Source organism: Heteronotia binoei, chromosome 7 (genome assembly GCF_032191835.1).
Source record: "Heteronotia binoei isolate CCM8104 ecotype False Entrance Well chromosome 7, APGP_CSIRO_Hbin_v1, whole genome shotgun sequence".
Classification (NCBI taxonomy): domain Eukaryota; kingdom Metazoa; phylum Chordata; class Lepidosauria; order Squamata; family Gekkonidae; genus Heteronotia; species Heteronotia binoei.
This window is the reverse complement of record NC_083229.1, coordinates 102,143,749-102,159,601: the sequence shown is the minus strand read 5'-3', so window position 1 is coordinate 102,159,601 and position 15,853 is coordinate 102,143,749. Positions and strand designations below refer to the sequence as shown.

The window sequence follows — 15,853 nt, the reverse complement described above, 5'->3', positions numbered from 1 at the left end:
CCTCTGAAAGTAGCCAGAAGACTAAGTAAAATCCTAAAATAGATGTTTACAGGTTTAGACCTTTGTGCTATTAATCTTTCTGGCACTTCTCTGACAAATGGAAATATATTCTTGACAGCACTGTAGCTAAGAATCCCATATGGTTATCAGAAGACATTTTGTGACTATTTCATAACTATTTATCATTACTGGATGCACTTCCTACTACTTAATCACCACAGACATCAATGTATGACTAGGATTTAAGAAATTCTTAAACAGATGGAGAATTTATGACAACTGAGTAAAAATCAGCTTGGTTTTGAGATTAAAGTTGATGAATTAAATTCAAACCCAATGAATTTTTCAAAGAAATTTTTTTTTTATTAGGAAATGGCATCAATAACCAGAAAGTGTTGTTTGTTTTCATTTATAGGCTTGCCAAAACAACTAAACTGATCTGCACCAACAAAATGTCGGTGAAAAATTCACGACAACCCCAGAGCTGAGAATATAATTTACTCAGTTCAGTCAGACTATTTTAGCTATTGGTCATAGCATACAAAGAGCCCCATGACAGAGTGTTAAAGCTGCAGTACTGCAGTCCTAAGCTCTGCTCAAGACCTGAGTTCGATTCCCGGCGGAAGCTGGGTTCAGGTAGCCGGCTCAAGGTTGACTCAGTCTTCCATCCTTCCGAGGTCGGTAAAATGAGTACCCAGCTTGCTGGGGGGAAAGTGTAGATGACTGGGGAAGGCAATGGCAAACCACCCTGTAAAAAGTCTGCCGTGAAAACGTTGTGAAAGCAGCGTCACCCCAGAGTCAGAAACGACTGGTGCTTGCACAGGGGACCTTTCCTTTCCATAGCATACAACATAGTATGAGTGCTGGCTGCTGGCTGAATACCAGCCAATCATTTATTTAAAACCAGAAATTTTTAAATGACTACAGTAGAGTGTATTCTATGACAAAAAACAAATTCAGCAAGATATGTTGCTAACTCCAAATAAAAATAATATTGCTAACTCTTAACAAAAAAGCAACAAACCTCAATATTATAGTTTGTAAATTTAAGAACTCTGATTTTGAAAGGTTATTTGTATTTAACACTGTGACACAATGGATAATTAAACAGAAGTTCTCAATTATTGCTACAGTTGTAGAAATGAGGCTTATATGGGATCTTATGAATTCTGACCTTGGTTACCAAAATTGCTATCAGTAGAAATAATGTATTCATGGACTTGGGATTCCACTTCAAGGGTCTACCACCAAGCCATTCTTGGCTGTGTAGGTTCTACCAAATAGCTAAACCAATTTCTGCTACCTAGATTACTAATGACATCACTTGCAAAGCTCCACCTTTGTCTTCAAAGTATATCACCAAACTGTATTGAAAGACAGGCAGATAAATCAAAAGCTGAGAAGGAGACTGCATGACATTAGAAAGCAAAGAGAAATAAGCAGGACCACAAAAGAGGTTCATAACTGATCATACTGACTGAGCTAAACTGAGCATTTCTGACAGTGCTGGATTCTATCTCTGTGGAGGTCCCTAGGCAGTTGAAATCTTGGAGGCCCCCTCACAAGTTATCTCAGAGTCTGAGCACCCTCCCTGCCACCCATGGCCCCCACTGCAGCCACCTTCTTAAAAGCCCCTTTTACTAAGCTGTGGGGGAGAGGCAAACTTGGCGACAAAACCAGCAGCAGCCACACCAGGCAAGTTGGGCAAAGAGCAGCTCAGTTGCTGGCTGTACGTGCAGGCTGGGAGGGCTGCAAGCAGCTGGGAAATGGGGGGAAAGCTGGCCTGGGGCTCCTAAAGACATGGGGGCCCATAGGCCAGTGCCTACTTGGCCTAATTGTTAATCTGGCTCTGATTTCTGACTTCAGTTTTGTTAGTGTCCAGAATGAAAATGGGATGTTTTCATCATTAAAAAGCAATCACTCAAGAGCTCTGGTGTTGTTTCAGATGCTACTGTATATGTGCAAGGAAGGTCTTAACCTCTGGGTAGGATTACTGGGAGAAAACAGACCTCAATATATCCTGGACACAGAGCACAGAAGGCTTTAATAATAAGAGAAGGTCTACACTCTTTCCCTGACCCTATTGTTACAGCTGTATCAAGAGAGAGGTACTATGACCACATTCATAGCAATCCTTATATAAATGTCAGATCTGTGGAATGTTTGATTAAAATTTATTATAGCCATTGATACGATACTCTTATCATAATTTATATTCTCTGGCACAGAAATCTATGCAGCTTTTAAATAATGGAATACTTAGAGCAATTTCACTGCATGTTTTCCCTTTCAGTTTTAGGATCCTATATGCTTTATAAAAGTGCTACCTTATCAACTTTACGACATGCCAAAATCCAACATGTGAATTGTTGCATTTTCACGCTAGGGTAAGCTATACCTGTTGAATCTTCATCAGCAAAAAAAAAAATCAGAAGCTCTATCTGTATATAAAAAGTGCTATCAAACATCGTAATTATGAGTTAGGAAGATGTATGTTGTATGCCTGCCAAAGACAAGAAATAGTGATCTGACTTCAGTAACTGGGAAGATGGCTGGCCATATGCTCTGCTTGTATAAATTGACTGCATGCCATTGACTGTCATGGAGTAAAGCCAATTTCCACATACATTTTCAACTAGAATTTGGCACGACAGTCCCACTATAAAGTATAAACTACAGTCAGACCTCTCTCTCGGTTTTCTGAAAAAGTGAGCTGCTGTGGTGGCAAAAAAGAGTCAGGTCAGCCATTACAAAGTATGGCACAGGTGCTGCAGGCTAATCCCAGAAGCTGTACAAATGTGTCCATCTAGAGTCCTATTTAATGAGCAGGTAACAGTCCTTAGGGCCAGATCCAGCACAGAACTGAGCAAGGATTGGAAGTAACTTTCACATACCCCTAATATGCATACATATCATCCCGGTACAGTATGATTGCAAATGAAAGGCAGAAAAGCAAAAAGATGTTTACCCAGCAGACTGACTACCATGACAGGTTAATATGAGCCATAGCCTGAACTTCAGTTTTGCATAGGATTAAGGTGTTCACTGTCACAAATCCATGGAATTCCCATTGTAAATATAATACTGATAGTGTCACCAACCTCTAGGTGAGACGTGGAGATCTCCCAGAATTTAGAACTCATCTTCAGGTGACAAATATCAGTTCCCCTGGACAAAATGTCTGCTTTGGAAGGCGGACTCTATGGTATTATACACTACTGAGGGCCCCCCATGCCAAACCCCTCCTTCCCCAGGCTCCACCTCCTAAATCTCCAGGTATTTCCCAACCCAGAGGTGGCAACTTTAAATGCGAGCAACAGCAAAGTTTCCTAAACAATAATTAAACAAGGTGCTTTCTAATTAACCTGCCTTTCAAAATCTTGATGGATTAAATGGACTTTCAGAACTGGTGTAAATGTATGTGTAATACAACTTCATTTATTCAAATGGCTTGGCAAAGCACTCAAAACATTTGATTAATCTCAACAGTCAAGTAAGTAGCAGTGCTATTTATGCTGGGCTAAACTGGTTCACAGAAGGAGGTCCACTCAGAAGCAAGATCTATGCTAGCCAATGAGGCTTCCTCCCAGAAAGGGTCTTTAGAATTACAGCCTCAGATTCCTCGGGGTTCCAGGTCATTGTGTACAGGGACTATGTTTGTAATACCATTTGTTGACCTCATTCTGAATTGCAAGGGCAGAAGAAATCTCACTCTCTTCACTAGGGCTAGACCTAGACTGTTTGGCACCCTAGGCAAGGCTAGGTTGTGGGGGAGGTAGTTTAGATGCAGTTCACATACACAGAACAATCAGATGGGCATGCGGTGATAGAACAGACAATGTCTCTTCAGAGTACAGGTGATAAACTCCAGTTCTGATTGTCTGTTCACATTAAAGATACATGCAAACAGAAACCTAGCGTAGCAGTTGTGTTGCTTTTTGCCTTGCAGAGGGTTATTAGCACAGGAGGGCATTTCAATATTTGATTGTCTGTCTGCAGTCTGAAGTGATACAATCCACTTTCCTGTCTTCATGAACCTGGCCCCAGTGGGAAAACAACTAGAGGGCATAAAGCACAGCAACGCAATTCTACATCTCTTCTCCAAGTCTGCCACTCTAGACCGACAGCTAACTTTGGCTTAAAAAGAAAAGGCAAGGCTTGCATGCCACGTGTACTTTCAGCCTAACAAATCTTCACTCACACAGACACACCCCCTACTTTCTTTTTTTGCTTCTTAGGAAGAGTTCTAGTAGGCTGGATTTCATATAGAACAGCCTACAGGAATTAGGTGGTGTCCGATTAAGAGCCTAAAAGCAGGAGCTGAGGTGGAAGATATTTACAGCTCTGTAATTGATATACTCATTTTAAATGGCAAAGAAGCACACTGGTTGAAGCTCTACAGGCAAAAACAATCAGTTGTTCCAAATAACTATTTGCACAATTTACATAGACATTAAGACTATTATGTGCAAGCCACCTAAAAAAGTTGTAAAAAATTTCCTACTGGAAAGATCTGGTATAGGATTCTGCAGATTTTTTCTTTTTGGGGGCGGGGGGGGGGGGGAGAGAAGACACAAAATATTAGTTTGCAATAATAAGGGGAGACTGTAAAGGACAACACGGCTACATAGAGGAAGATGTTGGCCTTACATTGCTCTCATGTTGTTTTCAGGTAGAAGTGGGATTTCCAAGACTTTGGTATTAGAAAGTATGGTTTCGTGGCTGGTAGTAGAAACGGTTTTCCCAGTGATCCGATGAACCTGGTAGAAGGCATGAGGTCGCAGCAGGCGGTCGTCTGCGGTCCCGATGAACAGCTGTAGCGTGAGCGGTTCACTTTCTAAGTAACCGTGTAGCTGGCAAGAGAACAGAAAGAACTCCGACTAAGCACCATACGTATATAAGCGGCGAGGAATCTATTAAATTTTTTATAAGCAAGAGAGTCTAATTTAAGGAGAAAAACTTGTGACAGGTGCTTAAGCCTCCCCCCACCCGCTTTTTGGTAACATAATATTAGAACGATAAAAAGGTACACTCAGAGAATGTCTCATTGTTCTAGATGACCTCAGGCATGGCAGTCCAAGATGGGCTTTGAACAGCACAGCATCATACATTCAGATATTTCATATAACAGCTTTCTATGAAAAATGGGTTAACAACAATGGAGTCTGTGTTTCTCCAGAAAAGCCAGGCCAATGGGACTGTGGAAAAAAAGAACCTAGTTTCATCACTTACTTCTGTTGTTATATTTCAATCATATTGGGGGGGGGGGAGGGGGTGTGTGCCAAAATCTTAGAAACAGCATAACATTTTAGAGATGGAAAAAAAATATTCAAGATGATAGAAAATGTTCACTTTTGTAGAGAACTGAGCAAGAATACTTTTAAAACATTTTTCTCCTAGCCCCAAGCCTCAAAACCTTCACCATGAAAACTCTGAATACTTTTAACATGACATACAAATTCTGCAAGCCCAGGATATACCAAATGGTGTCAAGCTGAAACCATTTTCATTTCAGGCCCTGCTGCTCGTGCTCCTCTGGTTCATCTTTCACTTTAAGAAAAACTAAAGTTTTTAGACTGCAGTTTGTATGGCAGTGACATGCAAGAGGCTTCAGTATAAGAAATCAGAACAGAAGATTGGAAGAGGCAGGGAAGGAAAACCTCATCTAAGTAGTTCAATCTGTTGCAGTGTCTGGCTACCTCTTGGCAAGCCGTACAACAGGCAAGATGTCTCATGTGTGCACACCATGAAGACTCTGCCCAAGTTTCTGCAAAACGTATTGCATGCAAAATCCTCGTTATATCTGGCACCACTGGCGCTCCTTCCATCTGCAATTTGGAAGAGTTAGCTAGCAAAACCTGGCAAGTCCACTGTTAAAACTAAACAAATGCTGCTAAGAAGCATCATCTTAACTGGCAAACCCTCTTGAATGTGAACATGGCTGCTACAGGATTCCAGGTAGCAATGCTGATCCACAGAAATACCCAAACAGGGTGGAGGGGGGGGGGACCCAGAAGTTCCAGGTAGTCATGCTTGTCCAGAGAAAAACCCAAAGGCAAAATCTATGCAGTGCCTTTTGTTAAGACCAATCAAAGTGGCACAAAGCACTGTGAAAGTTTTCAGATTCTCTAGAATTCTTCGTTAGGCTGGATGTTTAAAAAATGGTTGGTTAGTTCATAATAACAATTACATGGGAGGAATGACTACTGGGTTCTTGTCAAGCCATATGGAGGTTACTTTTGGAGTGCTCTTCAAAGCTGTGGGAACGGGTGTGCATGGATGACATTGCCAATCTACCAACCCCCACAGAGAGGTAGCCTGAGCGTGAAGAAAGGCAAATGACATGGATGAGGGCTGGAGGGTTGCCCTGTGCTTATTCTCCCACTGACCCTTTCTCTTGTCTTTTTAAATTAAATTAATCAGAAAAAGGCTACATCACACCAGCAACTGTTTAAAGAATTTTCTCATCGCATATTCTTTGAAATATTAAAAATGCTTTTAATGACAAACAGAATGAAAAATGAGGACAGGGAGCTACCACTCATCTCTCTATTGTGGCCACTTCCAGTGGAGCTGGGTGTCCTTTCTCTAAGGAACATTTTACTGAATTCTATTGTCATTGGTATTGGGTTTTTAATAACTTTGTGAACCAATGCTGGCTGAAACGAGAGATAAAAAATAATAATGTAACTAATTAAATGTTTTTTAAAAAAGAAAATGCCAAACAGGAGATGCTAGCTCTTTCAACTCACAACAATATTTCTTACATTTTGGAGGAAGTACTTTTTGTAACAGGAAACAGTAGGACTAAAAAGTGGGTGATGTGAGGAAGTTCCTGAAAAAAAATTATCATTCAGATTGGGTCCTGATAAAACACTGCAAGAAGTATTTTCACACACCCACACACCTGAAATATCATACAAAATGTCTGTTTAGAATACCACATGAATCTGTAAGGATGCTGTTCTTCTCACACATAATATTGTGGATTTGGATTATTTACCCACGGGGGGATGAAACTCCCTGTCCCCAACTCGTGTTGCTGTGAAAAAAAAAAACACAGCGCAACATCACCTCTGGGGAAAACCTGGGAGTGATGTCACTTTGCTCTAGAAGACACAAGAATCTCTTATTTTACCATAATTTCTAGAAATTCCGAGCATAGAGATTTTTCCTGGAGGCAGCAAAATGCTGTGGTTTGACAGCACCTTCCCCATGTCTTCTCACCACCCCACCAGACTCCTTCCAGTTACCAGCTCCTGGCTGGCAAACCTATGTGGATTGGATCTCCTCTCTAATATTTGCAATGCTCATCAAAACATGGGGCTAAGGAGGTTTTTTTGTGTGTGATTTAAAAATATATATTCAGAAAGAAGTACAACACAGAATGTGAGATGAAGAAAGGTGGAAAGGGAGTAAGTATTAATCTGCATTAGCCTCATGTCCAAACAGAATTCTGCGGTGTGCCAGAAGAATTAGGATTCATTACCACTGCCACATGGCACCTAGTCCTAGGGATGCCAGTCTCCAGTTGACACCTGCGGACCCCTGGAATTACAGATCATTTCCAGATATTAGCTTTCCTGGAGAAAATGGATTGTTTGAAAGGTGTACTTTATGTCCTCCCCAGGCTCCATCCCCAAATCTCCAGGAGTTCCCCAACATAAATCTGGCAACCCTAGGCCACACAGTTTCATAGTAGGAAGCCACAGAAAGCTCAGCCAGTGCATACAGCTTGAAAATTCTACCTTATTTACATTACTGTTGCCAAATGACAAAAGCTAGAGCTTCTTCTCTAAGCCTTATTTTTCAGCTAGCTTCACTGTAGGTTTGAGACTTCTTAGATATTCTATTTTTTAAAAAAACTGTATATCAACAGTAAGTAGCCTGTATCCTACTGGCAAGCAGGAATTAATTTATTAGGGGAGAGACTGAAAGCATTATTATTATTTTAATTAACTTTTGTGAACCCCTTAGAACATGGCCTCTGGCCAATCAAAACACTGTTACGGGATAAAAGGATTCCTTGGGCCAAATATTCACTCCAGACAAGTTGCATGGTCTGTATGTGCTCATTTAATTCAAGTTTCTATAACTATTAGCAAGAGGGAAAAACTATATTCAGAGCTGTAACTGTATACAAACATTATAATTCTCCTCCTAATTTATTCCCTGAAAAAATGTTGAGATGTTTGGGGGACACAAAGATATATTCTGTGGTAAAGATTTATAATGCTGTTCAAAATACAGTTAAAAGAGTCTATGAACCTTCTGAGGGTTCATATATGACAAAAAAAATGTGTTATATGAAAATACCTTTCCCTTTCTTCTGGCTTGATTTCATTTTACAGTCTATGGTGGAATTCAAAGTAATAATGTGTGCTGGCACTGGCTAACCACACCATTACATCACCACATTTTAGAGGTCCTCCTAAACCTGCCACACAGAATGGTGGAATATTGCAAATAGGCTCTCAAAGACAGGGCTCTCTTCAGAATTATATTGTCCACCCTGTCCAAGACTCTGACTTAAATGCCTGTGACACAAACAAGCACTTCAGCTACAAAACTGAAATAACCATTAAACAGAAGTCCACTTTAAAGACTAACAAAATCTGTTTTCACATAAGATTCGCGAATCAGAGCTCAATTCATTAGATGCATGCAGTGGACCTCCACTACAGATATGCAAGCCTTTTTTTGAGCAGGAATGCACAGGAACGCAGTTCCGGTTGGCTTGGTGTCAGGGTATGTGACTTAATATGCAAATGAGTTCCTGCTGGGCTTTTTCTACAAAAAAAGCCCTGTATTCTTAGAACTACAAGCAACAGAAAGGTGGAAGTGGGCATATGTTACAATGAGAGCCAGGACACAATCCATCTGATAAAGTGAGCTCTGGTTTACAAAAAATTATACTGGGATGAATATTTTTAATTATTAAGGTAATATTTGACTTCTGTTTAATTTTGCTGCTACAAACTAACAGTAGGGTTAGTTCTTGTGTTTGACCATCCTCTTCTGTTTTTTAAAATGGGGGGTTGGAAGGTTAGGAATATTCCTAGAACAAAGTTTGAGTTCAGTGGCACCTTTAAGACCAACAAAGTTTTATTCAAGGTATGAGCGTTCGTGTGCAAACACACTTCTTCGGTAAGTATGCTTGCACACAGAGGTTCATACCTTGAATAAAACTTTGCTGGTACCCCAGTAAACCCTCTTGGGGAGCACTACTGCACAATGTAGAGCTCTCCTCTCAAGTGCCAGATAGTTCAGCCATACCAGTTCCTGCATCTGCTCCAGGAAAGTTCTGCCTTCTACTCCTAGATCAAGGGGATGAGATGGGGCCTTGCATGCACACCAGACTATAGCAGAGCAGAGCAAAATATTGGCCTTAAAATCTTTTAAAATCAACATTCTTGCCTCAGGGGGAAAGTAGCTCTCAGACATTTGTTGCCTCACTTGTTCTCTCATTCCTTTCAATTCGAATTTGACAGCAGATCTTGCCATTCTTCAAGCTACTAATTCAACACAGATGTCTGCTGACAGCATATTACATACTTAGTTGCCCACTTATTTCAGGTCCAGAAGGAACAAAAAAATAATTAATCTTTCATAAACTGCAAACTAAACCCCCTACTTTCTTCATGCCTTCATTAGGGACAGTTGTACTGGAATCACAGTGTATTCCCTCTAAATGATCACCAACTGCATTGTGGTATTTACTTTCTGTATTATGTCATATAACCTGCTCCCTTGCACCACCAGGAGCAGTAAAACATCATACAAGAATCAACATTTAAAGGATGTATTCAGTGCTTGCCTAATTTTAGAGCATGTGCCTATTTTCAAAGCTATAACAGGGGTAGCTGTACAGACTATTACTTTTAAGGATGCAGTAGCTGGAATGGGTTCACTTTTGTTCCATGTAGACTGTCCTCACAAATAACATTTTTGGGCTTGCAAGATATTCAGAGTTCTTTTCCTAAAGTATCGTACAGAATTCTTTGTATAGTCCTCTTTGTTGCTCCTGGTAGATTTATCTGCAACCTTTGATACAATGGACCATGTCATTTTGTTGAGACATTTGGAGGCAGAAGTAGGTATCAGAGAATGAGCTTTGCACTGGTTTACACTGTTCCCTTACAGACCAGTCTCAACAAGTTGCTATTGGAGAACAGTTATCCCCAATTGTTCTGTGGTTAGGGTTGCCAGCCAGCAGCTTGGCAACTGGAAGGAATCTGGGTGCCATTATGTCTCACTAGAAAATGTTCTCTAGGAATACTCAAGAGCTTCCAGCAATTCCTAGAGTGGAGTGGCATCACTTCCAGATTCTTCCCAGAAGTGATGTAATGCCATTACCCAATGGCATTTTTTTTTGCATATTTCTCTCTCGCTAGCTATAGGAGTGGCAGTGGGAAATGGGAGTGGGGGATCTCTTGCTCCTGGTCTTTGGGGTTCCACAGGGCACACTCTTCAATATCTATGTAGAACCCTAAATAGAAATGATTTGTAGATTTGGAATTGTGTGTCTTCTATGCTGACAACACCCAGATCTATTTCTCTATCCAAATTTTCTGGTGATATAATAAGAGAGTTGAGCCACTGCCTGACTGCTTTGGTTAAATGGCTAACAACAAGCAAATTGAAACTAAATCCTGATAAGACAGAAGTCATGCTGGTTGGGACAGCTAAGGCCTTGAAGAATATTGTACTCTTCACTTTTAATGGGGTTTAGCTGACCCTTGATGACTTGATTAAGAGAGAATGAATTATACTAGACTCATCATTACTGCTGAAGAAGCAAGTTTCTTTCTTCTAACTTTGTCAAGTTTGGGAAACAGCTCCCTATCTTGATGAGGCCAATCAAGCCATCTGGATCCTTGCCATAGCAATATAAAGTCTAACTCTATGATTCTATCAAGGATGGATTACTACAATGCACTATGTATGGGTCTATAATGTTAATACTAGACTACCAGTAATGCACTCTACATGAGACTGCCCTTAAAGTCAACTTATTATCCAGAGCCAGGTAAAGCATGCATGTTACACCTCTTGCCCATCAGTTACAGTTCTGCAGCTATTTAATTCAAGGTACTAATTATCACATGCAAAGTCCTGTACAGATATATGGTAAGGCCTCATTTGGAATACTATGTATAGTTCTGGTCACCATATCTCAAAAAAAGACATGGCAGAGCTAGAAAAAGTACAGATGAGGGTAACCAAGATGATTAGGGGGCTGAAGCACCTATCCCATGAGGAAAGGCTGAAGAGTCTGGGACAGATTTCACACTCACCCTTAGCTGTTCTGACGTTCCTCTTTTCAGCACTGCATCTTTCCGATTTCCCACCATCTGCCCCGGGCCTTCAGCTTGCGTTGCTGTTTTTGCGAGGCAAAGAGAAACTGCTAAAAACCAGTTTCGCTTTGCTGTGCAAAAACAGCAAAGCAAGCTGAAGCCCTGGGGCAGATAGTGGGAAATCGGAAGGATGCCGCACTGAAAAGAGGAACGTCAGAGCGGTGTAGGGTGACTGTGAAATCAGTCTGGGACTTTTTGGTTTGGAAGAGATGACTAAGGGAGTACATGATAGAGGTTTATAAAATTATGCATGGGGTGGAGAGAGGTGATGTGACAGACTGCACTTTTAAGATGCTTAGAAGTGCTGTACTAACAACAAAACGACTGTGAAGGGTTTGAGTGACAAGCTGTTCTAAGAGATCTGATTGGTTAGCATCAGCTGAGTACTTCTGAACTGCATTCAGATTCCTGCCTTAATTGAAAGAAGTTCTAAGACCATCTGAGAATAGCCCTGAAAGAAAAGGGTTTAATGCTGACAGATTTCAACTCTGAATGAACACATTCTGAATACAGCATCAGCTGAGTTTGAATATGGAGAGAGAACTGGGAGAGAGTTTGGCAAGGAAGTTTGGGTAGTAGAGAAGACTCCCATTCAGGCCAAAGGAAAGAGGATAGGTCTTCTAGAGAGAAGAAGAAGATTTCCTACCCAGTCAAACAGGAAGTACAGAATTCCCTGGTCTGAAGTAATTAGAAACTGTCTGTAGAGACCTTAAAAGTCAGACAAAAACTCAAGAAGAGTACTGGTGTTCCAAAGAGAACTGGGTACTGGGAAGAAGATTCCATCCTTCTGGGCACCAAAAAGAATCAGTGATTATAAAATAAAATTATCCAGGTGGGCAGCCGTGTTGGTCTGAAGCAACAGAATAAAGTAGGAGTCCAGTAGCACCTTTAAGACCAACAAAGAGTGTTTGGGGAAACACTGGAACAAAAGCCTCTCAATATAAAGATCTAAGTAACTGAATAATTTAAGAATCTCTCATTAGCCTGATATATGAAATTACCTCAGTAATTTCAACCCCTGATTTGACTTGACATTTCCCCTGGATGTTAAAGAAAACCTTTTGTTAAGTGCCATTTTCAAGGATTTCAGTTACAGGGTGATCCTATTCCTTCCCTCAAGTTCCTGGGCTGAGCAAATAGCCAAAACATATGTTACTGACAGGGTGGGACAGCCAATGTTTCTTCAGGGGAGAAGAAAACTTGTTACCAGTGCTGCTCAGTCAGTGAGGGGACAGAAAAATGAAGAAAAAATCTAGCCTCTGAGGACTGGGTCGAAAAAAGAAATTTTTTTCTCCCTCTCCTGAAACACTAGAGCTGGAGGGCATCCAATGAAGCTGATGGGCAATAGATTCAGGATTGACAAAAGAAGATTCTTTTTTACACAGAGAGTGATGAAAATGTGGAATTCCCTACTACAGCTTTAAAAGAGGATTAGACAAACTCATGGAAGATAGAGTTAGAAGTGGCTATCATACATGGTGACAGAGGGGAATCTCCACTTTGAGAAGCACTAAACTTCTGAATCCGAGTCATGAGGTAACATCAGGGGATGGTCTTGGCCTTCCAGAGGAATTGGTTGGCCACTCTGTGAGATAGGATGCTGGACTAGATGGACCACTGGTCTGATCCAGCAAGACTCTTCTTATGTCCTTAGACTCCTATACCTGCAGGGGCATCTCTTCTATGTCCTGCCACAACAGTTTCACCTAATGCTTCAGGGTCTTCTGTAGGTGCTTTCCTATAAATTGGAAAGGTAATTTCCTATAAATTGGAAAGGTAATTCTGCTATACTGTAACAGAACGATCCAGAAAGGCACTTTAAAAAGCATAAGGGACTGTGGACTATTGTACAGGACATATTATCTGTACAGGACATATTATCTGTTCATTGTACACATGTTCCCCAGAGAGCACTGCGATCAAGCTCTCAAAATCTTTTGGCTTTTCTGGGCTAAAAGAGGCTAGGCGTAATTCCACCAGAGCAAGAGCCTTCTCGGTTACGGCCCCAATATTTTGGAACATCCTCCCAGAAACCATCAGGGCCCTGTGGGACTTATCGCAGTTCTGCAGGGCCTGCAAGACTGAACTGTTTCAGATGGCATATAATATCTAATGGGAGAGGGCTGCCATCACATCTGGATCGCACTTTAGTACTAACTGCTTAGGATCTGTACGCGCTGAGAAAGGAAAATATTATATGATCCACCTAAAGAAGCCCCATTGCAATTTATTTGATTGTTTGAATATTGTTTATTGTGTATTTTATGCTGTTAGCCGCCTTGAGTCTGCATAGAATGGGCGGGATATAAATATAACAAATAAATAAATATTATCCTGTTGTCACTGAATTGTTCTTTCACTAGTATAATACCATTTTTCTTCATTATATCTGTATTCTGTATCATGTCTAATATGAAATGCTCATTTAGATTTTTATAATTCTAGTTCTTGTACACTGTTCATTATATGTCACATCATACTGATTGTATTGACTTGTAATCTACTTTGAGTCTCAGTGAAAAAGCAAACTGTAAGTATTGGTTGGTAAATAAATTCAGTCTCTACTACAAGATGAAAGATTGCCTAGTCCCTCCCACCTTACTCCCTTACATGCCTTATCCAAGAAACATGAGCATTTTATGCATTGCAGCAATCAACATCATATTTTGAAGCAGCCTAATGAAACACAGCAAGTTTAAAAGCAGACCAAAGCAGCTGTGGTCAGTTGTTGGCTTGGATTATAATTAGGTCTGAATCTGTTGGCAGTCAGAAGGCAGTCGAAAACACTGAGCGTGGCCGTTTGACTCATGATGATTTTAAAGATAAAATTCTATCATAAATGGAATTATCTCAAAATATGATTTCAACTGTCCCAATAATTATTTTCCCATTCACAGACTTACAAGACCGACCTTACAGTGTCTAGCACACATTTCTCTAGGAAGGCTGTTTTACACAATGAATTTTTCATACACGGAAAGCACTTCCATGTAGGAAAAGCATGAAATCCACATGCTGATTTGTGGCACATGATGACTGTCTGGATATATCTGTTGAGGAACCACAACGGGCCATGGCTTCCAAGCATATGTGTCTTGCAGGCTGCAAGCAGGTCTAGTCAGATCTCCTCTTAGCAGAGCCCTTAGGTCTAGATAGTGAGTCTTAGGAGTGTTGACAGGAGTTGGAACTGAAAGCAAGATGCTGACACACAGAACTATACCTAGTGGACCGGTTGATCCAGCAAAGCAGCTTCCCCAAGCCTCAGCCTAAACAGGCTGGGAAGTAATCAGATTCAGCTGCCTTGCTGGCAGGTGTTGAGCTCCTGCAGCTGCACTGTGCTTTGGCCAGGATCCTGCGAAGAATTATTGTTCTCACTGCCTGGCTCCGAGATGGGGTTGTGTATAGCCAGCCAAACATATTGCTGCCTTTGGACCATCTCGGTACAGGCCTTCTGCTGTCACTGTTCCTGCAGAGTGTCCCCTGAGTCTGGGTTCTGCCCAGCGGAGGCCTGGTGACTATTTCAGGGGCCAGTAGTGAGGCCTACCTTGCAGGCTCAAGATGGGATGGCCTCTGGTGCTACTAGACCATTGACTGCAGGTACCTTGGCCATGTTAGGCTCTCCTTGGTCCTGCTGGCCCTCCATAGTTGGTGGTGTTGGCTGCTCAGAATCTTTCTCTGAGCTGCTGAGCTGGACAGGGGGGTCATCATGACAGTATTCATATGGCATGCACATGCCATGATAAAATCCATGTGATCAACAACATATAAGCCAAACATGGTTTTCAAACTATTCCTGCATTTAAAATTTTTAATTTATACCCATTTTTCTCCTCCAATGGGGACTCAAAATTGGCTTACAGTATTCTCCCTTTCTCCATTTTATCATCACAACAATCTTGTGAGGTACGGTAGGTTGAGTGTCTGTGACAGGCCCAAGCATGCTTCCATGGCAGAGTGGGGATTCACACCTTGGCCTTCTAGACCCTAATCCAACACCTTATTCAATAAACACTCTAAGTCCATGGAAGTGTATTATGGGTAGTGATAGTGGAGTCTAAATTAGCCCTAGAAATGACTGATAAAAGATTTCTTAGGAACTCCCAATTACTATAGTCAAATTTCTTACCAGTTCCTTAGGAAACCACTTTTACATTCCTGTTGTGAGCCTGTATAAAGTAATGTATCCTTAAGTCCTACTGAGATAAATGGAACTTTCCAGGATTTACAGCCATTTTTGAATGAAAGCATTTGGTTCATGTGAAATGTGCTAAGCGCATTAATTCTGCATAAAGTTGTCTAAATGCAGAGATAGCTGCATATAACTGATGGAGAAGAGACAGACAGAAAGCTACTTGCTTGGCAATATTTTGAATAGGGAAGTCATTCTGAAACAAACCTTCTCCTCCAATGCTACAAAGCCACTGGCCAAATTCTCACTTCAAATGAGTATGTGTAATCCAAAAACATATTAAAACTCCAGTGGGAGGAATTAAATT

At 41.0% G+C, this 15,853-nt stretch overlaps 1 protein-coding gene across 3 annotated transcripts in view; it reads right to left on the bottom strand.

The window, feature by feature from the left end:
* Positions 1-15,853, bottom strand: part of NFATC1 (nuclear factor of activated T cells 1) — a 202,448-nt gene that overhangs the window by 95,497 nt on the left and 91,098 nt on the right. For all 3 annotated transcript variants that reach the window (XM_060244120.1, XM_060244119.1, XM_060244121.1), the window contains exon 4: positions 4,651-4,853. In XM_060244120.1, coding sequence (XP_060100103.1) covers positions 4,651-4,853 — 203 coding nt within the window. The remainder of the gene's footprint in view (positions 1-4,650; positions 4,854-15,853) is intronic.